Genomic DNA, 24,055 nt, shown 5'->3' on the forward strand with positions numbered 1-24,055 from the left:
ACATGTGCCAGGTTATCCTTCTAAAAGCCAAAAGATTCTGAAATACATACATTTACCATCCAGATTTCTCACCCTGTTTTCTTGTCAGCTTTGAAATGAGTTTTTCTGGACCATTGCATAAACAGATCCACCTGCAGATAATGAATATTCATTGCAGTATGTGCTATAAATTCTGAAGGTGATTTTCAAAGCGGTTTGAGCAATGGTTTCTATTTAAAAATGGCTAAAGCTTCTGGAATGACTTGTTGAAGTGGACAGCCAGTCTCGTTTACACTTGTCAAGAGTCAGTGGTTTGTAATTTTTCTGGAACTGCTCATTTGTGAGGCAGAGAACAAGCTCCCGTTGCTGGTTCACCCTCCGCAAGCCCCCATGGGCCAGCTGAAGGAGGGAACTTGGAACCATCAGAGTGAAGGAGAGTGGAACAGGATTTTGCCTTCCCATGAGAAAAAATTCAGACATGAGACAGGAACGGGCAAGCAGGGAGCAGGTTTTCCTTTAGTAAAGATGGACAGGTCTATAGGCAAAGTCTGAGTGCTCCGTTATTCAGACCAGGGAAACCCAGGCTAGGTAGCTTGATGGCCAGAACGCCTGGCCGGCCAGGTGGGCGGCTCAGGAGGGAGCTGAAAGCTGAGTGTGCAGTTTATGTTCAGCCTGGGCCTTATCAGGGAACAAGAGTGGATTTCTTTCCACTCTCTCTTCTCCTTTGAAATAGGGTCTGTTGGGTGAAAAATGGGCATAAGCTCTTACAAGGTTTTACCGGCAGCCAACAGGTATGGAAAGATCTCGAACCTTGTGGTTAGTAAGATCTGAGTTGGAACCACAGCTCAAACCAGCGTAGTAATCCAAGTTAGATTCCTTTACCTGCTCCTTTTAATTAAGAGAATTAATTCATCTCGCATGGCACTGTGAAGAATAAAGAAGCCTTTCCTTAATCCTCTCAGGTATTTGCTTCCACTAATAATTCAGTTTTTTTAGAATAATGTTGATGCCTGTAAACACACTGATAATTGTGTGACTTATGTTTTAAATTATTTAGGACTTGGAGAACCATATTTTCGTCACTCATTTCAATTGAAAAACTTGTGATGTTAGGGTTTTGGTAACAGGTCGCGACCGAAAGGGAAGAAAGAAAACGGAAGGAACTTGACACGGTTTCGATGTGGCGTTGTCAAGTTTGTTCCAGGAGGGCTTAGCCCAATCTGATTTTCTATTGGTCAAGCTTACCATCAATCGCACCAATGGTAAATAAACTGGAGACGGAAGCAGGTTGCTAGGAGGCGGGATCTTCCTGTCGCCATTGTTCGGGCGGGATGAAGCTCCGTTTTCTGATAGGCTAAAAGCAGCTTCTCCCGCCTTCTGCCGCCAGCTGCTAAGGGGCGGGACTCCTGAGGTCTTAGGAGAACGGAACGCTTCAAGGCTCGTCCATGCGATTGGCCGGTAGGGGCGGATCTTGTAGCGGATTGGCTTCTGGTGCTGCCCATTGAGTTAGAGTTGCGAAGAGAGGCACGTGAGGAGGCGGTGGCGCTCCGGACCGGGCGCTCGGCGGGAGGAATGAAAGTGGCGGTCTGCCCGGCAGTTGGTCCCGGGTTCTGGGACTGGGGAGCTAAGGGTGGTGGGGTAGTGCCGCTGCTCTTGGTCCTCTCTTGCTGCTTGGTCTGCGGCTCAGGTACCACCCGGGCAGCCGCTGCCAAAGGGGCGGGTTGCCGAGGGGTTATTTTTGGGGGTGACAAGTGGGGAAGCCGCAGAAGGGCGCGGGCCGTTAACTGTACAAGGGGCTGTGGCTCTGCCTAGGGGCCGTGAGAGTGATGCCGAAGAAGATGCTTAGCTTGCGGGTCGGGCCTGAGGGGTCCGGGTCCTGGGGCGGCCCGGGGGAGCTTCTTAGGAGTCTGGAGGCTTTTGGCCGACCGGAAGGGAGGCCTGCGCTGGCCGCGGTGCGGTCCTGGGACCGCGTCCTGATGCAAAGTTTGTGGGATTAAAAGGAAGCCGCCCCCAGGAGCGGTCAGGGTTGGTGGACATCCCATTCAGGCTGCACAGTAGCGAGCACCGCAACGCATATGCTGTTGGGATGCAGGGCTGGCTAACGGACAGAATTGCAGCCAGTTCTAGGGTCTAGCCCATCACCAGGCTTGCAGAGTCCTTCCACCCAGGTTGCATTCAGCAGCGATGGCATCCGTGGCTGGTTTCACTTCTTCCCTGGAAACGTGATCTGGGTTGGGGATGGGCGGTGGGGGCATTTGGCTATTTGGACTGGGGAGGAAGGAGAGCCTGGCTGTCCCGTTCCAATGCTGTGAATTTTCCGGTTAAACACACCCTCTTGTAGACGCACAACAGTGAGATTTCCAAACTTCCACTGGAGGGAGTGTGAATCAAGATCATCTTATCTCCTAAACACACATTACAGCCCTGTCGCCTCTGCGTGGTGCCTGCCTGCCTGTCTGTCTCACACACTCAGGATTATCTGCAGCTGCAGCTTTAAGGTGGCCCCAGAAGTCTCGGCCTGTTTTTTTTTTTTTAAGATTGAGGAGTAGGTAACTAAGAAGGTACTTAGGTGGGGGTCAGGGCTCTAAATGGGATGGTTAGGTTGTGGGGCATCAAGGGAAAGAAAGTATGCCAAAATGCTGCTACAAAGTAAGCCCCGGATCAGCAGAGAGGCGTGTTTACTCCAATTTGGCAAGTCTGCGTGCAGTTGATTACAAAGGCGTGCCCTGCAGTGTTCGGTGCCAGTTTTGTGTAGTTTCTTCTGGTCTTTCTGCTGACTGCTTTTAATTAACTACTTGGAGGGGACTTGCTGCTGTATCCCTAACCTGTCCATATAGCTCAGTTGCCTTAGCTGCTGGTCTCTGCCTGCTACTATTTTCCTATCTTGATTTACATCCTAGATGCTTCCCAGTGTTAGTTGCAAAACCTTTTGTTGCTTTGAAAAATTGAACAAGGTCTTTGATGTTACTTTGCGTATCCTTATATGATTAGCAAGCGTGAGCATTCTTCCATAATTATTAGCTGTTTTAATTTTGCATATAGGCTTACATTTTGAGTGTGTGTCATCTTTGTTCTTGGCCTCTTTGTATATTTATTGCGATTTCTGAAGACTTCCAAAGTGTAATAAGCTTTTACATACATATATATAAATATGTATAAAGGTTGTATATTTAAAAATATCTAGCTTTGAAGAACTTAATTTGTTCTGCCTTTTTAAAGGTTTATTTATTTATTTATTAAAGATTTATTTTTTTTTATTAGTTTTTTATTGGAAAGGCGGATATACAGAGAGAAGAGACAGAGAGGAAGATCTTCCGTCCGATGATTCACTCCCCAAGTGAGCGCAACGGGTCGATACTATGCCGATCCGAAGCCAGGAGCCTCTTCCGGGTCTCCCACGTGGGTGCAGGTTCCCAAAGCTTTGGGCCGTCCTCGACTGCTTTCCCAGGCCACAGGCAGGGAGCTGGAAGGGAAGCGGGGCTGCCGGGATTAGAACTGGCGCCCATATGGGATCCCGGGCATGCAAGGCGAGGACCTTTAACCACTTGCACCACCGCGCCGGGCCCTATTTATTTATTTATTAAAGATTTAATTTTTTTTGTTGCAAAGTCAGATATACAGAGAGGAGGATCCTTCATCCGATGGTTCACCCCCCCAAGTGACCACAATGGCTGGTGCTGTGCCAATCCAAAGCCAGGAGCCAGGAACCTTCTTCAGGTCTCCCATATGGGTGCAGGGTCCCAAGGCTTTGGACTGTCCTTGACTGCTTTCCTAGGCCACAAGCAGGGAGCTGGATAGGAAGTAGAGCGCCGGGATTAGAACCGGCGCCTATATGGGATCCCAACATGTTCAAGGGGAGAACTTTAGCCACTAGGCCGTCGGGCCGGGCCCATGATGTCAGTTTTAACATTGCATTTCAGTCAGTTTTATTTTTTAGCATATAATGTTGGATAATTTGTTTTTAAAGATATATTTATTTATTTTATTTGAAAGGCAGAGTTACAGAAAGAAGCAGCGAGTGAGATCTTCTATCTGCTGGTTCACTCCTCAAATGGATCAAGGGACAGAGCTGAGCCAATCCGAAGCCGGGAGCCTTCTTTCCCATGCAGGTGCAGGAGCCCAAGGACTTGAACCAGTCTTCACTGGAGCTATATCATAGTGGAATAGCCAGGACATGAACTGGCACCCAAATGGGGTACCAGACCCACAGGCAGTGGCTTATCCTAACATGTTACAGTACCATCCTGGAGAATTTTTAAAGTTTAAAACTATGATACTTTTTCTTGGCATTAAGTTTTTTTGAATTGTTTGTGCCATTGGGAGATCTTGAAAGTAGTAATGAACATTAAAAGATGCATTGTTATAGTATTTGATGTTGTGGGAGAGAATGTGTTAGTAAGTGTGAATCTTCTGTCTTGTGTATTTCTGCTTGGATTTTCAAAGTACACTTCCCTGGGTCTGTGTTGTGGTATAGCGCATGAAATTGCCTTTGTGACACTGGCATACAGTTTGAACATTGATTCAGGTCCCAGCTGTTCCATTTCCGATCCAGCTCTCAGCAGATGGCTTGGCAAAAATAGTGGAAGATAGCTTTAGTGTTTGGGCCCTAGTTGGAGACCCAGATAAAGCTCCTGGCTCTTGCTCCTTGCTTCTACCTGGCCCAGCACTGGCCATCAAAACTGACCAGCAGCTGTCTTCTCTGTTTCAGAAAGTCTGACTTTCAAAGTAAATAAATAAATAAATCTTAAAAATAAAAATTTCCCAAGGGCTGGCATGGTGGTACAGCATGCTAATCCTCTGCCCTGTAGTGTCAACATCTATATGGGCAGCAATTTGTGTCCCAGATCCTTCATTTCTCATCCAACTCCCTGCTTGTGGCCTGGGAAAGCAGTCGAGGACGGCCCAAAGCCTTGGAACCCTGCTCCCATGTAGGAGACCTAGAAGAGGCTCCTGGCTTCAGATTGGCTCAGTTCCAGCTGTTGGGATCACTTGGGGAGTGAACCATCGGAGGGAACATCTTTCTCTCTGTCTCTCCTTTTCTCTGTATATCTGCCTTTCCAATAAAAAAATTAATTTTTCAAAAAAGTATTTGTTTATTTAATAGGCAGAGTGACAGAGAAAGAGGGAGAGAGAATCTTCTATCCCTTAATTTGCTCTCCAAATGGTTACGATGGCTGGGACTGGTCAAGGTCAAAGCAAGAACTAGGATTTCCATTCTGGTCTCCCACATGGGTGGCAGGAACCTAAGTACGTGGATTATCATCTGCTGCCTCCCAGGCACATAAGCAGGGAACTGGGTCAGAAGTGAAGCAGCCTACACTCCAACCTGGGCCAGCACAACCAGTAGTAGTTTAACCCACTGTGCTGCAACACAGGCTCCAGAGAATAACCTCTGATCCATACATGTGGTGGGTTTCCTGTTGGCTTGTTGGGAAGACAAGGGTTAACAGAACTGTGAAAAGGTTTCTTCTCATATGAATAACAGAACTTCTTGAAAATACAGATTACTGCTGGATTAAAGATTAGTGAGAAATTGATAGTATGTCAAATCCAAATTTTAAAAACAAAATTCTAGGGCGCGGTGCAGTGGCCTAGTTGCTAAAGTGCTCACCTTGAACGCCCAAACACTAAAGCTATCCCAGCCTTGAGTGCACCGGGATCCCATATGGGTGTCGATTCTAATCCCGATAGCTCCACTTCCCATCTACTCCCTGCTTGTGACCTGGGAAAGCAGTTGAGCATGGCCAACGCCTTGGCACCCTGCCACCTGTGTGGGAGACCTGGAGGAGGTTCCTGGTTCCTGGCAATTCTGGGCTTGGCGCATAGCCTAGCAGCTAAAGTTTTCGTCTTGAACAGGCCGTGATCCCATATGGGCGCTGGTTCTAATCCCAGTGGCCCTGCTTCACATCTACCTCCCTTCCTGTGGGCTGGGAAAGCAGTCAAGGATGGCCCAAAGTCTTGGGACTCTGCCACCTGCGTGGGAGACCTGGAAGAGGCTCTGGGCTTCTGGCTTTGGATCAGCTCAGCTCCGGCCATTGTGGCTGCTTGGGGAGTCAATCAGCAGATGGAAGAGCTTCCTCTTTGTCTCTTCTCCTTTCTGTTTATCTGACTTTCCAATAAAAACAAGTAAATAAATAAATAAATAAAATTCTGGTCCCAGCTTTGTGGCTTTGCAGGTACAGCCAGTGTCTATTTTGGAGGTTAGTTTGAATGTAGGCTGCTCCACTTCTGATCCAGCTCCCTGCTAATGACCTGGGAAAGCAGAAGAAGATAATGCAAGCACTTGGGCCCCTGCTACCCTCCTGGGAGACGTGGAAGAAGCTCCTGGTTCAGCCTGGCCTAGTGCTGGCTGTTACAGCCATCTGGAGAGTGAGCCATTGGGTGGAAGACCTGTCTCTGTAACTCTTTCAAATAAGTATTTTAAAAATAAGAAGATACATTTTTTAGATGTATTTATTTTTATTGGAAAGGCAGATCAGATTTATAGAGACAGAAAGAATCTGCTGGTTCACTCCCTGATAGGTCATGGCAGCCAGAGCTGAGCCGATTTAAAGCTGGGAACCAGGAGCTGCTTCTAAGTCTCTCACATGGGTGCAGTTGCCAAGGCTTTGAGTCATCCTCTACTGCTTTCCCAGACTATAAGCAGAGAGCTGAATGAAAAGTGAGCAGCCAGGACCTGAACTGGCGCTGTATGGGATCCTGGTGCTTGCAAGGTGAAGATTTAGACATTGAGCCATTGCACCGGGCCCAAAGATATAATACACAATTGTAAGACCCACTCTTTAGTGGTTTTAGTGTATTTATAAGCTTGTGCCAGCATGACGAATCATTCTGGAGTATTTTAATGACTCCAGAATGAAACACTGTATAACATTTCCCTCTCTGTTCACTGGCAAAAACCAGCATAAGCCTGCCTGTCTGAAGGTTTCCTGTTCTGGATAGTCATCAGTGGAGTCACTACCCTTTGAGTTTGGGCTTTTTTGATCCGGCTTCCTTCATGTAGGGTGGTGGTGGCAAGAATCTTCCTGGCTGGTGGAGTTCCAGTTTTTCCTCTGAATAATTCCCATTGTATGGAAATGCCACAGTTTGCTTGTCTGCTTTGTGGGCGATGGGCATTAGCTCTACTTTCTGGTTACTGTGGATCATACTTTTTGTGAAACCGTCAGACCTTTCCCCCAGGAGGGCAGTGCCTCACTTCTTCTTTTTTTTTTTTTTTTTTTTTAAGATTTATTATTATTGGAAAGTCAGATATACAGAGAGGAAGAGAGACAGAGAGGAAGCTCTTCTGTCCGATGATTCACTCCCCAAGTGAGTGCAACGGGGAGCACAACGGCCGATGCTATGCTGATCTGAAGCCAAGAGCCAGGAACTTGTTCCTGGTATCCCATGCGGGTGCAGGGTCCCAAAGCTTTGGGCCGTCCTCGACTGCTTTCCCAGGCCACAGGCAGGGAGCTGGATGGGAAGTGCAGCTGCCGGGATTAGAACTGGTGCCCATATGGGGTCCCGGGGCGTTCAAGGAGAGGACTTTAGCTACTAGGCCACGCCGCCAGGCCCAGTGTCTCACTTCTGCTCCAGCAGTGGGTGAGGGCATCTCTAGGACCCCGTCCGTTCCTGCTGTTGTCCCCTTTCTCAGAGCGCTCTCGTTGAGGTTTTGATTTGTACTTCCCTAGGATTAATAAGAGAATTGCCAGTCTTTTCATGTGCATTTGGCCTTTTGTGTATGTTCTTCTGGGAAATATCTGTACCCATTAAAAAATGTAGGTGATTGTTGTATTAGTTCTTTATGTATTTTGGATGCTTAGACATGTGAGATGTGTAATTTGTAAATATTTTCCTCCTGTTTTATGGGTTGTCTTTTCACTTTCTTAATAGTAGCCTTTGGAGTGCAAAATTGACTTTGCCAATTTTCCCTTTGGTTTTTCATGCTTTCTTGTGATAACTAAGAAACCACAGCCTAATACCAAGGTCATGAAGGTTTATGCCAGCTTTTTCTTTTACATTTTAAGGTTATTATTCTTCCATTTAGATTTAAGGCTGAATTTAACTTCAGAATTACAATTAAGCTTCATCCTACAAGCATGATATGGGTCGGTGACTATCAGGGTCTTTGTGTCTGTTGCTTTCACTTGTGAGGGTTTGTTTGAAGCTTTTAAGTTTTTTTTTTTTTTTTAAGGTCAGATATATAGAGAGGAATAGAGACAGAGAGGAAGATCTTCTGTCCGATGATTCACTCCATAAGCAGCCACAACGGCCTGAACTGCGCCAATCTGAAGCCAGGAGCCAGGTGCCTCTTCTGGGTCTCCCACATGGGAGCAGGGTTCCAAGGCTTTGGGCCATCCTTGACTGCCTTCCCAGGTCACAAGCAGGGAGTTGGATGGGAAGTGGGGCTGCCAGGATATGAACCAATACCCATATGGGATCCTGGTGCATGCAAGGCGAGGTCCTTAGCTGCTAGGCTACTGCACTGGACCCTTGAAGTTCTTTTGTTTAGTTGGTTTAAGTCTGTGTTTATACTAAGAATTCAGAGTGATAAAAACTGAAGAGTAGCCTTTAATTAATTGATCAAGTGCAATGTAGAACTCAAGAAGTTCTGGGAAGTAACTTAGACTGTTTTTGATGGGAAGACACTGTGAAGTGGTGAGGGAGTGGCTGGGGAGTGGTGGAGGTGTGGCTGGGGGTGGTCGGGGAGTGGTTGGAGAGTGGTGGGAAGTTGTGTTGTGGAGGGAGTGGTTGGGGAGTGGGTTGGGGGATGGGAGGAAGTGGCCAAGAAGTGGTGAGTTATTGGGGTTATGGTGGGAGAGTGATGGTGGGGTGGTAGGGGGAGTGGTGGGGGAAGGAGTGAGTGGAGAGTCGGTATTGGGGAGTGGTGGTGGGGGGCGTGGAGGGGGAGTGGGTGGAGAGTTGTAGGGGGAGTGATCCCTTTGGAATCTTGAGTTAGCAGAGACTGAGTAAGAAGGTAAACCAGAGGGATTATTTGTCAAACAGGAAATGAAACAAAACAGCTAGAAGAAAGCAACTTGGTAATCTTTAGTATCCCTTTAAAGTACTATATAAAGAACATGTTGTCAATTCTGTACATCCATTTCTCTTAGGAAAGAAACAGAAAATCAACAGATGGGGTGACTTCCATGGCCTTTCTCCCTGTCTCAGCATATGTAATGGCAAAGACTGCAGTCAGACGTGGGTGTGAGCCCCCAGCTTGACTGTAACTTTGGACAAATACTTTAATCTTTCCCAAGTTTCTTCCTTTGTCAAATACGGTTTAGAAGAGTGTCCACCTTATGGTGTTGTTGAGAATCACATGAGGTGCACATAAACGTAACTTAGCAGATACCACATGTGTATCTCTAATGTTTAAATAATCAAATTTGTCAGAAATGGGGCTGGGCTTTGTTTCTCCCATCTCAGTTTTCTTCTTGTCACCCTGGCTGACATTTTAACCTGAGGCTTCAGAAAGTAGCCAACTTAATTCTCTTTCTGAAATGAGTTACAGTTATTAGGCTGTTGGGTTCCATTACGCATAATTCTTGTTTCCTTTCTTCGCATGAAGCTGAAATGGGTGTTGGTAAGATCATGCTTCAGGAATCCCAAGTTTATAGTTTGACTGCCAGCCAACAGTTCTGTTATGAAAACGTGCTCATCCCAAAATGGCATGACGTGTGGACACGGATACAGGTAGGAATTTGGAAGCTTCTGGGCCCCGTGGCTAGAGGGGAACTTCATCACCTGCCCCTTCCATTTTCATACCATTTTTAAAACAAAATGTTGTTGACAACCCTGTCAGGGTTGTGATGACCCTGAATGGTGTTTGCCTCTAGACGTGTTTATGCCAGTTCTATGTACCTCTCTGTCCCAGCTCCCCCTAAGTAGTTTACAGTACTTGGAGCTCTTTCGTTTTCTGAAAGAAACTGCTCGCTTTTCTTTCTTACACACACACACACACACACACACACACACACACGCCCCTTTTCTTTTGTCCAAGGCCAGGAGTCCTTCTTTGGGCTGGAAACTGTTGCCTGGCTACTGTCAGGCATCAGCTCCTGGTCTTGCTGCTGCTGTTGTTGGGTTCCCCCTAAGGTCTTTCAGGAGCCTCTGGAGCTGAAGGTTCCCCTGGGTAGAAGGACTTGGTTCTTATTTCTTTGTACACATGGCTAAGCTGCCTGGTTGTAATAGTGGTTGAACAAAATGTGCCCCTCTAGAAAATGCAGTGGCCGCTGCTCTAAGTGTAGCTGCTGAGAAGGCTGGTGATCGTTCACAGTGGAGAAGGACGTCTATGCTTTGGTGTTTTGTTTTTTTAATTCTCTCTTATATTGTCTGGTACAGAAATCATACTCCATCTGGGACACATTACGCCAACAATGGCTTTGGCTTCTCAGCTGCCATTATGGGGAACATTTTCAGTTTTCTGGGACTGTTTATGACTGGCAATTTTCTTAATATTCTCGACCCTTGCTTTGTATGGTTTCTCTAAAGAGCTGTACTCAGAGTGTGCTCAGCGTGGGCGCCTTTTTTTCCGACACTGTGTTCTGGCCTCACAGGAGATTCAGATCGTGCTAATAGGAAGGCATCCTGTCCCTGCCCCTCTGTGCCCCGGGCAGTGGCTGTGTCATTTGGATGTTTCAGAAAGATGAAGGAATTTGCCCCAAGTTACAGAGCCAGTGAATGGGGTCTGGCTTCAGGAGCTGCCCCGCTGCATGAGGCCTCTGTGGGAGCTGATGTGTCACTGTTGTAGCTGCTTTTGTTTCTGTGTTTGTTTTAAATTTCATTTGTGAAAGGTTAAAATTCCTACCTCTCTTATCCAATTCTCCCTGTGTTACAGATCCGGATAAATAGTTCCAAACTGATTCAAGTCACACAGGTTGACAATGAAGAGAAACTGAAGGAGCTAGAGCAGTTTAGCATCTGGAACTTTTTTTCCTCTTTTTTAAAAGAGAAATTGAATGATACCTATGTGAACGTGGGTCTGTACAGTGCAAAAACCTGCCTCAAAGTTGGGATTATCGAGCAGGACACCATATACAGTGTCATTGTGACGCGGAGTAAGTCTCACCTCTGCTTTTCTGGTGGATTCTGTAGTGAGAAGGGATGGAACCTTGGAGGGTCTAATTAGGGAGGCAGAGAAGTCAGCCTGGGACAGCTCCATTTTAATTCTGGTTATAACCCCAGGGACACCGTGGCTCCCCCACCTGCCACCAGACCCTCTAGGCACACACTTGCAACTGCTACTTCAGGTCATTGTGAGCACCTCCTAGGCTAGAACTGTGAAGGCTTATAGCCTTCCTAATGCTGTCAGGGGCCCTGGGCCACTGTGCCCAGCTCTCTTAAAGTGATTCAGGCCGATGTGGCTCCTGCTTGTGGACACTGCCTAGGGCAGCTGTCCCAATGTGTACAAGCCTTTATCTGAAGATACAAGTGGTTAAAGATGGAAAACCAAGGAAGGGTACAGTTGCACATACTACTTTGTGAGTAAAAGGAGCATTTGTGGATCCATAAATAAAGATGGAAAGCCACTTGCACTGCTGATGGAGGCTTACTATGGGAAACCAGGAGGACTTGTCTCAGATCGCCTCAGAGAACCAGGAGCCTGTTGGCATCCCTGTGGTGTCTCCGTGGGGTCCTGGGATGTTGTGAGTCTTACAACTATTTTGGGGTTTTGCTACAAAACAGAAGGTGTCCTTCCAGTTATGCTGGGAGTCCCCCATTGCCTGATTGCCTGGGATTGGTCTGTTTTGGGAGCTCCTACATCTGATGATCCCTCTTGCTTCTGGTCTGTTTGTGGGCCTCCCCTAGATGCCAGCTCTTGCATGTGAAGGCTGTGGGTGTCTGGTATGCTAGTGCATACCCCTGCTTGGCTCCCCGGGTCCTGGGTGGGATGTGTTAGTGTGTAGGCCGTTCCAGCACAGTGCTGTGTAGTAAAGGCAAGTAGGTGGATATTGTTAGGCTTGGGCAACAACAGCACAAGACTGTTCTCCCGGGTTCCAGGCACTGCTGTGTTGGCGTGTGAGTTGGGCTTCGAAAGCCAGAATGGCAGAGACCCCTTGTGGGCACTCGTGTGAAGTGCTCATGGTCTGTGACTGGGTCCAAGGTGAAGCTTTAACCTTGGCAGCTAAGACAAAATAAATTCTTCAGGAAAGTGCAGGTTAGACAGAGACCTAATTATGCCTTCTTACAGGAAGACTCCTCGGGCTTTGTGTGTAATTTGTGTTGCTGGTCAGGCAGACTGCCTGCCTGTGCGTTACTGTAGCCGACCAATCATGCCAGCATTGTTTTGTCTTCTGTGATGCCTGAAAGCGCTTTGGATCCCTGATAGGCACCAATCTTTCCTTATTTCAGGATTTGATCCCAAGCTCTTCCTCGTTTTTCTCCTTGGACTCACATTGTTTTTCTGTGGAGACCTCCTTAGCAGGTAGGTTCTATCAGGTTTGTGTCCCCACCCCCACCTGACCTGTAGCAAAAAGTTTGTGTGGCTTGGACACGGCCTGTACCTTACTTTTGGTGGTGATTGTTATTTTTCTAGTTGAATAATGTTGGCAGTAACAAAATTCTGCCCATTAGGCTTATGGGTCGTTTGGCTAATAGGAGTCTGGCAGTACTCTGAAGTGGGGGTGGGGGGTGTTGCCGCGTTCTCCCTTGTGGGGAGTTGGGCAAGAGCCCTATAGGCTGATGCATCTCTTCCTGCTGAAGCGGAAGGAAGCAGCTACTCACTTCCTTCCTTTAGGAACCTACTAAAGACAGGCACAACTGGCTGGTATGCACTAACATATAAACAGCTATGCAAACATTGAATGAAGGTGGAATCAACATTAGATTTGTATTCAATAAAAAAGAATATTTATAGAGTGTAGTGAGCACATGGTTACAGTTGGAGGCCCCCATTCTTTTTTTAAAGGTTTAATTTATTTATTTGGAAGGAGAGTTACAGATAGAGAAGGACAGACAAAAGTCTTCCATCTACTGGTTCACTTTTCAAATGGCTGCAATAGGTGGGGCTTGGTGAGCCTGAAGCCAGGAGCCAGGACCGCACCCCCCACCATCATCAGTCCCATTATGTTTCCTGTCTCTTCTTGGAAGACCTTGGTGTCCCTACCTCACTTCAGGGCAGTGTGTTCTTCCCCAGAATGAAGAGCCTTAAAAACTGGGTTGGGAGAGGTGTTGGAGACAGGAGTTGGAGATAAAGCAGAAATTTATTATTGGGAGATCTATCTCTATATATTTTAAAGACATTTCTTTTTATTGAAAGGAAGATTTATAGCAAGAAGAAGAGATAGAAAGATCTTCTACCTGCTGGTTCACTCCTCAAATTGTTGCAGTAGCTGGAGCTGTCGATCTGAAGCCAGGAACTCTTTTTGGGTCTCCCACTTGGGTACAGAGTCCCAAGGTTTCAGGCTGTCCTTTTCTGCTTTTCCAGATCACAAGCTGGATGGGAAGTGGAGCATCTAGAACACAAACCAGAACCCATATGGGATCCCGGTGTTTGCAAGGTGGAGGGTTAGCCAATTGAGCCATTGCACCAGACCCTGCTCTAACTTTATACTTTAAAAAATCTTTTGGGACAGATGTTTGGTGCAGTGGTTAACACTTTTGCATCCCAGAGCAGAGTGCTCAGGTTTCAGTCCTGTTTCTACTGCTGATTGCTGCTTTCTACCAACATGTACTGTGCGGGCAGCAGGTGATGGTGGGAGTAGTTGACTCTGGCACCCATGTGGGACTCCCAGATTGAGTTCTGGGCTCCCTCTGGCTTCAGTCTGGCTCGGTCTAGGCTTTTGCAGCAAATTGGGGAGTGAACCAAAGGATGGAAGTCGTTTTGTTTTGTTGTTGTTGTTTGTTTTTAACTTTCTTTGTTTCTATCTTTCAAGAAAATAAACATGAATCAATAAAAATACATTTATGGCTGGATTATTTGCCCTGGTTTCAGCACTGCCACCTGTGACATTCATGTTAAATATGTAGTCACAGACAAAATTCTTTCTCTGCAGAAGTCCAATTTTCTACTACTCCACTGGGATGAGTGTAGGAATTGTGGCCTCTCTCCTGATCGTTGTTTTCATGCTATCCAAGTTTATGCCCAAGGTAAGTAGCAGGCTCCTCCTGTGTAGTTTAGCTGTCTGGGAGAGCTGAAGGACTTGCTCAAAGAACAGAGCATTCTCGGTGAAGGCTGCCGAGCCTTGTCCTCCTTGTTCCTGCTTTTGAAAGGGACTTTGCCTGCTGCCCTTGGACCCTGCCTACCTGCAGGCAAACTCTTTACTGGAAATCATTTTGCTCAGTGAGAAATTGAAGTTCTAATTACACAGCCAGGCTTTTAAGTCACTTAGCATCTCATCTTGCCAGTGTCCCTGGCAGGCTGTACCATTTTAAACAGAAAGGATATCTTTTGGAGATGTGTTTTTTGTGTATGTGTGCATTTTGAGTAGTTAGAATTAAAAAAAAAAATAGTTCCGCCTGGCTGCCTTTGTGTGTGGAAAGCCTGCGGTATCTTTGCTTTCACTTCTATTCTCTGTTTTAGAAAAGTCCCGTTTACGTCATCCTGGTTGGAGGCTGGTCATTTTCTCTGTACCTCATTCAACTAGTTTTTAAAAATTTGCAAGCGATCTGGAGCTGTTACTGGCAGTACCTTTTAGGTAAGTGTTATCTTGTTGTCTTCCTTCTGTGATCGCTCATAGCATCATGAGAAGATAGTGCCTACTTATGGCAGCTAGTTCATATCCTCTTTATGAACTTTCAAAACTCATGCTTTTTTTTACTTATTTTTAGCCCCTCTACAGTGATCACCTTCCTTTAAATTACAATGATGCTGCTGATGAGACAACTTGAAAATGTGTTGGTGTTTATAAGCACAATGAGTGTGTAAAAGTATGAAAAGCTGTATATGATTTTATTTAGATTTTACCTATAAAGTAATAATCCTTTGGTTTTATATATATAGTAACCTTTGATCTATCCTTTGAGAGGGAATTGATTTGTATTTTTTTTTCTTAAAAGAATATTTATTTGTTGAGGGAGAGACACAGAAAAATCTTATATCTACTGTTTCATTCCCCAAATGGCTGTAATAGCCAGGTGTGGATTAGACTAAAGCCAGGAGCCAGGCACTCCAGCCTGGCCCCTCATGTGCATTGCAGGGGCCTAAGCATGTGCACCATCATCTGCTGCTTTTTCGGGATGTTGGCAGGAATCTGAACTGGGAGCAGACTAGCCGGAACTCAAACTGGCACTCTGTTAACGGGGCTGCAGGTTCACAAGTGGCAGTTTATCCAGCTGTGCCACAGTACTGGCCTCCTGATGTGCATTTTATTTATTTTAAAGTATTTTATTTATTTACAAGGTAGAGCAACAGAGAGGAAGAGAGAAGAAGAAATCTTTCATCTGAATTTGCATTCTCCAAATGGTTTCAAGAGCCTGGGTTGAGCCAGGGCTTGGCCAAGCACAAACCAGGAGTCCAGGACTCCATTCTGGACTCCCAGGTGGGTGGCAGGTACCCAAGCACTTGAGTCATACCTTGCTGTCTTCCCAGGTGCATTAGTAGAAAGCTGGATTGGAAGTACAGCAGCAGGGATTCCAACCAGTGCTCCGATGCAGTATGGCAATAACTTAACTCTGTGCCATAACAGTGGCTCCTAACATGTAATCTTCATGCTTCATTGGAACAAATAAACTTGAGACAACAGAAAGGATAGAAAAAAGGTGTGTGTGTGTCTCCATCCTAAAAATAAAGTTGTGAATAATTGAGTAATAATCTTACCCACTTTCTAGTTCAGCAGGTGAATATATATTGTGAATTTCCTACTGCTTTTCCTGCAAATTGCTTGTACTAGGTCTAGATAAACACTAATGTCTTCTGGTGGTTTCCCTGTAGGCTACATGTTGGCAGTGGGCTTTGTGAGTTTTGCAGTGTGTTACAAGCACGGGCCCTTGGAGAATGAAAGGAGCATCAACCTGCTCACCTGGAGCCTGCAGCTGCTGGGTCTGGGCTGCATGTATGCCGGCATCCAGATCCCACACGTCGCCCTCGCCCTCATCGCTGCTGCACTGTGCACCAAGAACCTGGAGTACCCCGTGCAGTGGCTATACATCACCTACAGGTGACTGTCAGGCAGTGTGACTGGGTCGAAGGTGCATGCGATGTGGGATGCAGGTTGCTGCAGACTGGTTACAGGGCTTCTTTATTAATGCAAGTTATCATACTGTCTTCTGGTTGTTTTACTTCTTGAGCTTTTTTTTTTTTTTTAATGACTCTAGGCATTTGAAAGTGTTTATTCTAGGTATTTTTTATAAAATAAGAATGTCCAGGAAAGCGTCATGTGTTTCTGTTACCACTAGGTGGTGCAAATTACATCCCTTTTTACCCTTTGCCTCCAGTCATCGGTTTTTATTATTTATTTATTCATTTTAAAATATTTTATTATTTATTTATTTGAAAGAGCATGAGGGAGAGGGTGAGAGAGAGAGAGATATTGGGCTTTTCCATCTACTGGTTCATTCCCTGAAAGGCCACAATAACAGCCATGGTTGGGTTAGGCTGAAGCCAGGAGCAGGAATACCATTCAGGCCTCCCACAAGAGTGGCAGGAGCCCAACCAAGTCCTTGGGCCACAATTCATTGCATTTCCCAGTGCATAAGCAGGAAGCTGGTTTGGAAGCAGAACAGCCAGGACTTGTGGTTTTTTAGTATGGGATGCCAGCAGGCAAGTGATGACTTAACTCACTATGCCACAGTGCCTGTCCTCACAATACCAGCTCATCCCTTGCTTTTAGGTCATTTCACCTTGACGCTCTAAGATTGCTCCTAAGACAAAGATAAGTGCTAAGATGTAAGGAACAGCATGTGACGGTGCACATGGAATGGTCATAGGTACTGAGTTACTCTCTTATAGTTAATCAATCCAGTTTTGGAGGGCTAGGTCAGAGGGCCACTGTCTTAGCTCATCTTTTTCTGTTGAGTTTCCATTTATTGGAAAATGAGTATTTGTCACTTATTGGGGAAATAAGCATTTCACATCAGTGAATAATCTTTCATATACTCAGACTTGTCACTCAGTTTTGTGTGTCAGAAGTCCATTATAACTAAAGAGGTCTGTGGAGGAGAGATGGGCGTGATGGCCATTAGGGCTTAGGCTGGCTGCTGTGTGCTTTTCCTGCTGAAGGGAACTGGCGGTAAGGATGCCTGTAGATTATCGATTAACGATTCGTGGTGTTATTTTGGTGAGCACAGAAGGCTGTGTAAGGCAACAGGAAAGCCTGTCCCCCCTCGTCTCCTGACAGAAGAGGAGTATCGGGTGCAAGCAGAGGTGGAGACTCGAAAGGCTTTAGAGGAGCTTCGAGAGTTTTGTAACAGTCCAGACTGCTCGGCTTGGAAGACTATTTCTCGAATCCAGTCTCCAAAAAGGTAACCCCTTAGTCGAGGGTGACAGGCCTTTGTCAGGGTAACTGTGATCTGGAGTCCTAACACAGCTCATGCTTCTAGACCTGCACTGTGGCCTTGGTGTTCCTGTTTCTTTAGAGGTAGGCCAGAGGAAGGGTGAGCAGTCGCCTATTTTCTGTTTTCTGCTTGAGGCTCCATGGACTTCAGCATTAAGTGCAACCTGGATGTGGGAAGAAGCCATGCTCAGTTTCTCCTTGGAAAGTTGTACGCTGCTCCCTGATTCAGTTTTTCTTTTCCTTTTAGGCGGGAGCAGTTGCAGCAATGAATATTTAAAGCTTCTGTTTGGAATCCTGATAATGTAAAATGCCAAAAGGCTGAAAACTCAAATAACTCTGTTACGTGCCTTAATCTCGTCTTCTCAGGAGTGTGATGACTAAGGGAACCCTACAACTTCTGTGGCTGAGAAGGCCGGAGGTGCAGGGCTGCTGGCCTGTGAGCCCAGCATTCCTTTGCTCCTGCTTTTTTGGCTCAGTCTGCTTACCTGGCAGGTAGAAGGCAGGGGGTCTTCACTAGTCTCCACATGTTTGGTGATAGAGGCCAGGAAACACTTCAGTTGAGGCTTATTCTGAAGGAGAAGCAGGAAGGAAAGAGGCAGATCCCCAAGGTTCGTTCTCTTTTCTCTTGCAGATTTGCTGACTTTGTGGAAGGCTCTTTCCACCTCACACCAAATGAAGTATCCGTCCACGAGCAGGAGTACGGCCTGGGGAGCATCATCGCCCAGGATGATGAAGCATCCTCGGAGGAGGATGAGGAGATGGAGGAGAACGCACGGCCGCAGTGGTCTACTCTCACACAGGGCAGCTCCCTGACCTAGTGGCACATACCTCCTGTGCGTTCACCGGCCTTGTGCCTCAGTGGTCCCCATGGCCTGTGACATGCAGTTCTTCCACTTCTGTGGGACAACCCATCCATGGGATTCCTGGGGGCAGTGAATGTCATGCTCGTTTCACCTCCCTCTGAGTCAGCCGTCAGCTGCTCGCCTGGCGCCCTGGCCATGTGCCGCAGTGCCTCCACTGAGGGGAAGCCACACATCCGAGCCACCTTTACTTCTGCTTTTATTTCAGTGGCTTCAGCATCGTCCTTGATCGGACTGTTTCAAGAAGAAAATGAATTTCTGTCTGTCTGATTTTTCAAGTGCAGATATCTTTCAGAAAGTGTAGCAAACTTGTGTTCTGGAGCCTGCAAGTCCTCCAGAGTGAGCAGCCCCACAGGCCTGACCCCATTCCTTAGCAAGGTTGTGGGAAGGTGCGCACTGCAGGCTGGGCTTGGAGTGACTTCCCACAAGGAGGAGCAGGAGTCCTGCTCGCTGTTAGGAAAACTCCCAGTGGGTCCTCTGTATGTGTGGGGTCTCTCAGGATGTTTTTTCTATTTCACTTGGAATTCTATCATAAAATATTCACTTGGCTCCCTTCCCTCCCCTCTGTGGCCCCCTTTGTCCCTGCAGGCAGGACTGTTTCCCTGCCCACGTCTGAGTACAGATGAGAATGTCTTCCATTCTTCCACACCCTTTCCTTTGGCTTGTGCCATTTTTTGTTGCCAGCTGAGATATGTTCTGTGTAGGGGATTTTAAGCTTTTTGCAAATTGCTCATTTTTCTCATCATTGGACCCCACATCTTTGAGTTGCTAAGGGAACAAGAAATTCTGTTTCCTTCCCCTTCATTTGTTTACCCATCCCTTTTAGTCCCTTTCTCCCCAGAGTGGGAGTCCTTTGTGAGTCCTGAGACTCTGAAGGGGCCCTGGGTATGCAGCTGCTGTCTGTGGGACTGCCTGCTCACCGCCTGCCCCCTGCCCATGGTGCTGCCAGCACCCAGCCCTCCAGGTTGTCTCCATGTCTCATCCAACCTTCGGGAACAGACACGTGTTCCTCTGAACTTGTCACACTTCCTCGCACTTCCATTTCTGACCAGAGGTTCACCCTGCCTTTGATGACCATAGTGTTAGTCCTAGATTCTTCCTTATCAGCCAGCAGTGCGATTTATGAGGGAGCAAATTCCTCCATATTATTCGCTTGGTTCTCTTTGTGCTCTTCACCCTTGAGCTGTGGAGGAGGCGGTGGTTACTTCAGCTGGGGCAGCAGGCCCCATGGCAGGTGCTCAGCCTCACTCTTCCTGGCTTCCTGTGACGGTGGAGTAAGCAGGTTGATTTTGTCTTGAGCACTGTAGCGACTCCTTTGTATGAGCTGTTGAGTGCACCCTTCTGAGAGGCCCTTGGCTCCCCTGCTGACTTGTGGAGCATTAGCTCAGAGCCTCCTCTCCAGGGGGCTGGTTGGCAGTTTCCACTAGTATCTCCCACAGCCTTAAACTGTCCCAGAGTGACAACTACCTCAGCTGACAGCAGACCTAGAGTTGGAAGCCGAGAGTGAACAGGGTCCAGGCAAATGCCAGGAGTTAAACTTGCAGGATTGAAGGGCCTTTATGTTAGGAAATCTTTATGCCTTTGTGAATTACGTAAATGGTAAAAATTTGCTCTTGTACACAAAACTGTTACAATCCCTGGAATATACTATTTTTTACTATATAGGGATCACAACCTTGCGTTTGTGTGATATGTTGATTTGAAAAAAAAAAATAACTCAGCTGTGTAAGTGGTCTTAGGATCCCTGGAGACTTTGGCGCCCTGTCCAGGGAGGAGGTGCTGTGCGGGGAGTGGGAACCGGGCTCAGGGCTGACTTCCCTGTCACTTTTGTGAGCAGGAGAGTGGTCGTCTCCTCTGTGCGGTAAAGTCCTTGTGAGATGTGATTGCCATCTCAAGACCAGGTTTTTTTCCTCTGTGTTTGAACTTGGAGTAAGCTTACTTCTGGCACATGTGCAAAGGTTGGCAGTGGAGATGTCCTGAGAGTGCAGGATGGGGTTGGCCAGTGTGCTCTGTGCCCCCGCCCTGCCTGCCTTCATGGCTTTGCCCAGGTGCTTCAGGGCTGCTGCCACCACCTAAAATGGCTCAGTTCTATAAGCCGTGGGGAACGGCTCTCGCCTGCCTCCCAGCCACTTAGTTGGCTGGTTCTGGCCCTACTTGAACCCCTCTTCAGGCAGTCACAGCTCTTGCAATTTCAGCAAAGCTCCAGTTCTCAGATGGATTTCATCAGCAAGGATTGAAGGGATGACCGTGGGGTGAACTGGATGCTGGAGCCATGTCTGCTGCCATGTCAGCGTCTTGCTCAGGGACTCAGGGTCTCATTAGCATTGGAAATCTATCTCCCCTTGTTGTTCAGCCTGAGTTGGTACAGAGCACCTGCCTCCCTTTAGTGAGACTACAAGATGCAACTGGCCAGCAACAGTTTACTTGTCCCCTTACTTTGTTTTCCCAGGGCACTGACAGAACACAAGACTGAAAAGCAGGGAAATAACTGTGTTTCCTGCTCATCTGTCCACCACTGCCTCCTGTCAAAACCAAATAATTTCTTGCCCCCAACTTCTCCCTTCCCCTTGTTAATGTTTGTTTCATCTATTACAAAGGGGATTTTGCTCTCGCCACCTCCCAACCCCCATTCCATTGTATGTGAACGTGTCCCTCTCTCAGGCCCAGCTCTCCTGCCAACTACATCCTGTTTGACCTAGTCCTCACTGGACACGGAAAATAGTGGCTTCATAAATGAATGGGCCTAGGTAAGCTGGATGGGCACCCAGCTCCTGACTAGCCACCCCAGGAGAGGGTTAGACTATGTAAGCGTCCTCAACCTTTGTGGTGTTCTGGGAGAAAAGGTGGACACCTGTGTAGAAATGGTTTCTAGCTGTGTACTCATGGTTCTTCTAATTGAGCAGGGAAGGATAAAGTAGGAGGAAAATGAAGAAAATACCCTTGTGGTACTTGTAAAGGTTCCAGTCTGACATAGGAAACAGTAACCTTTACTGGAAGGCCAAGGATTGTGTTTGGACCCAGGGAGGACAATTTGACAGATTTATGATGCCCTGGATGCTCTAAGCAGCGAAACCAGGTAATACAGGAAATAGCCATCGCACAAGGCATGTGTGCCTAGACTGTTTGCTTCCGTTTCTATGTAGCAGAAACTGGTCTTCTTTCCCCAGGGCACCTGTCCAGTTGTGGTGACCCAGAGGAGTCTTTTGGTGACTCAGTCTACAGATTCAGGTTGCCGCTGAAGTGGATTCAAGGCGGCAACTCCCTTCTGAAGGATGTCTGGTGCCTTTTATGACGGGCCATAGCCTGCTGGGAATAAGCCACAGAGTGGTGCCAGTGTGTACTTGCAGCTGTGGTCACACAGACCGTCCACGTGTGGGGCGCTGAGCTGTCACCCCACCGCTACACCCACGTGTGCCATCTTCCTCCTCCACATCATGGATAACTTGAAGATGGAGCTGCCCTCTCTGAACCTACCCCCTGGCAGGAGCAGCATTCTTAGGTTCACATAGGAGACAGCTGGTGACAAGGGTGTTAGGAGGTGTTACAGCCTGCAATCACCACAGCTTTTCATGTTGATGGAATTGGGGTTGATTATGACAGGGCTAAGAAATGAGTGCATTGTAGCCTGTGGGTAATGCCTTAGTGTTATGTAAATAATATATTTGTCATTTATGTATTTAAAATAAATGTTTATGAATGTCTGAAAGAAACAAAATTATCAGGGATGGCTCTTTGCCATAGGTCTCATTTTCACCCTTCTTTCTGTAAGGAAAAAAAATAAGGTCTTAATGTATTTTTTGATTCGTATTATATAGTTTGTAAATGGTCCCAGTTTTAATAAAGTTCTTGAGACTATACAGTGGCCCCTCTTACTGCGCATGTGTTTCCCCTGCATGGCCCCCTTGTTTTCAGGTTATCTGCTGTTCCCCCCTCAGCTGATTTTTCTCATGAGATGGTTTTGAATGCTGCTGCTGTCTCCCCTCCTGTGCTTGGATTGGGTGATACCGCAGGGTGCTGAGTCTTTACTAGGGGGTGTTCTTGCAGAACTAACTAGTTGTGCTACAGTTTACTCCTGGTCCAGGAGGCTAGTTTTCTCGTGCTTGATTTCTTCCCTGTCTGTATGACACAGATGTCGGGATGGGAAGATCTGTGTAGATCCAACTGTAGGTGCCCATGGGGAGAACATTGTGGAGGAAGAAGCAGGATTATAGGGAATGTTGGGAGCCATGGAACAAAAACTTCAATTTTGGGAGCTGGTGTTGTACAGTGGGTTAAGGCTTGAGACGCCCACATCCTGAGGTGGAGTCCTGTCCTTGCTACTGACCCAGCTTCCTGCTGATACACTTTGGGTGTGTGTGTGATGGGAGGCTCAGGTATTCAGGTCCCTGCCACCTGCCTGGGAGACCAAGATTGAGATCGCAGTTCCTGGCTTCACCTTATTCAGTTCTGACAACTGCAGACACTTTGGGAGTGAAGCAGTATGTGCAAGAGCTTGTTCTCTCACTACTATACCTTTCCAGTACATAAATATTAGGAAAAAAATTTTTAGTCATCTATGCCCAGCTTCTACAGGAGGTGTCTAGTATCTCTCCTTTTATTTGCTCTTGGAATCTTTTGTAGCATTTGCATTAATTTTGTACCTGTCTTATGTTCTCAGTTATTTAAATGGCATAAAAACCCATTGTCTGTTTCTGAAAAGAGCCAAATAATTTAGACTGTGTGTAATGACGTAGATGAATGCATGCTGATGACATCTTTTCCTTTTTTTGTTTCTATAATTACTAAGCAAATAATTTAAAAAAATTATTTTAAAGGCAGAGTGACAGACCTTCCATCTGCTGGTTCATGCCCCAAATGACCACAGCAGCCCACTGAATCCAGGAACTCCATCCTGATCTCAGCATGGGTGGCAGAAGCCCAAACCACGTTCTGCCTTCCCAAATACATTAGTAAGAAGTTGGGTTAGAAGCAGAGTACTGGGATTTGTGATTGACACACTATATGGGGATGTCACCATTGCAAGCAACTGTTTAACTGACTGTGCCACAACACCAGCCCAACTTCTAGGTTACTAAGGCATAGGTGGTGATCACTAGTGGTTGAATTAGTAAAAAAAAAAAAAAAAAGCATGCTTGTGGAGTGCACTAAATCTTAGGATTTTGGCGAAGGTAGGTATGTGAGGGAGTGACAGCCATCATGCTTTCACACAGGAATCCTCTGAAGGTCTCATTAGAGCACAGCTCTGGGTTGAGTTGGCAGCATTGCTTGAGAAGGTGGCACTTCTCATCTGCTCTTGGCTGGGCCTGGTGCAGCTGGTCTGTGTGCCTCATTTTGAATATCAAGGATATAAAAGCACTTGGCTTGTTGCCCACTGTGCAGTAAGTGCTTGATAAATGTTAGTAATTGGCAACAAATTATTTTTTTAGGATTGTTTTAATTGTTTGAAAGAGCGACTGAGAGTGGGAGACATTCCATCTGCTGGTGTATTCCCCAAATAAGCACAATAGCCAGGTCGGCCATGCTGAGGCCTGTAACCAGGAACTCCATCCAGGAAATCCCACAAGGGTGGTAAGAACCCAAGCATTTGGGTTGTCTTCCACTGCCTTCCCAGGTATTGGCAGGGAGCTGAAGTGGAAGCAGAACACCTGGGACTTGAATTGTCCCTGAATTATGAGACTACTGTAAGTGTTGGTTTAAACTGCTACATCACAATGGCTGGCCCCAACACCAGATAAGTTATGAAAACAAACAGTTTCCTTATTATATATGAAAACTTACATTTTTATTTTGCAACATCTATTT

General features: G+C 46.6%; 1 protein-coding gene across 1 annotated transcript; it reads left to right on the forward strand.

Annotated features, from left to right (window-relative positions):
- Window positions 1-1,424: 1,424 nt before the first annotated feature.
- On the forward strand, window positions 1,425-22,108 carry NEMP1 (nuclear envelope integral membrane protein 1). The gene is made up of 10 exons (XM_040978321.1): window positions 1,425-1,437; window positions 1,490-1,666; window positions 9,530-9,654; window positions 10,799-11,018; window positions 12,313-12,385; window positions 13,956-14,049; window positions 14,483-14,597; window positions 15,833-16,058; window positions 17,188-17,361; window positions 18,025-22,108. The coding sequence occupies exons 1-10, from the start codon at window positions 1,425-1,427 to the stop codon at window positions 18,209-18,211; spliced, it is 1,404 nt and encodes a 467-aa protein (XP_040834255.1). The 3' UTR covers window positions 18,212-22,108.
- Window positions 22,109-24,055: the final 1,947 nt, after the last annotated feature.

The sequence above is a fragment of the Ochotona curzoniae genome, unplaced genomic scaffold (assembly GCF_017591425.1).
Source record: "Ochotona curzoniae isolate NIBS_2020 unplaced genomic scaffold, NIBS_Ocur_1.0 contig_1014, whole genome shotgun sequence".
NCBI classification, from domain to species: Eukaryota; Metazoa; Chordata; class Mammalia; order Lagomorpha; family Ochotonidae; genus Ochotona; species Ochotona curzoniae.

Bases quoted from the DNA above. Each gene is read 5' to 3' on its own strand.
- NEMP1 (XM_040978321.1), top strand. The intron at 11,019-12,312 runs GTAAGTCTCACC...TCCTTATTTCAG, and splicing joins CAGTGTCATTGTGACGCGGA to GATTTGATCCCAAGCTCTTC. The intron at 16,059-17,187 runs GTGACTGTCAGG...TGGTGAGCACAG, and splicing joins TGGCTATACATCACCTACAG to AAGGCTGTGTAAGGCAACAG.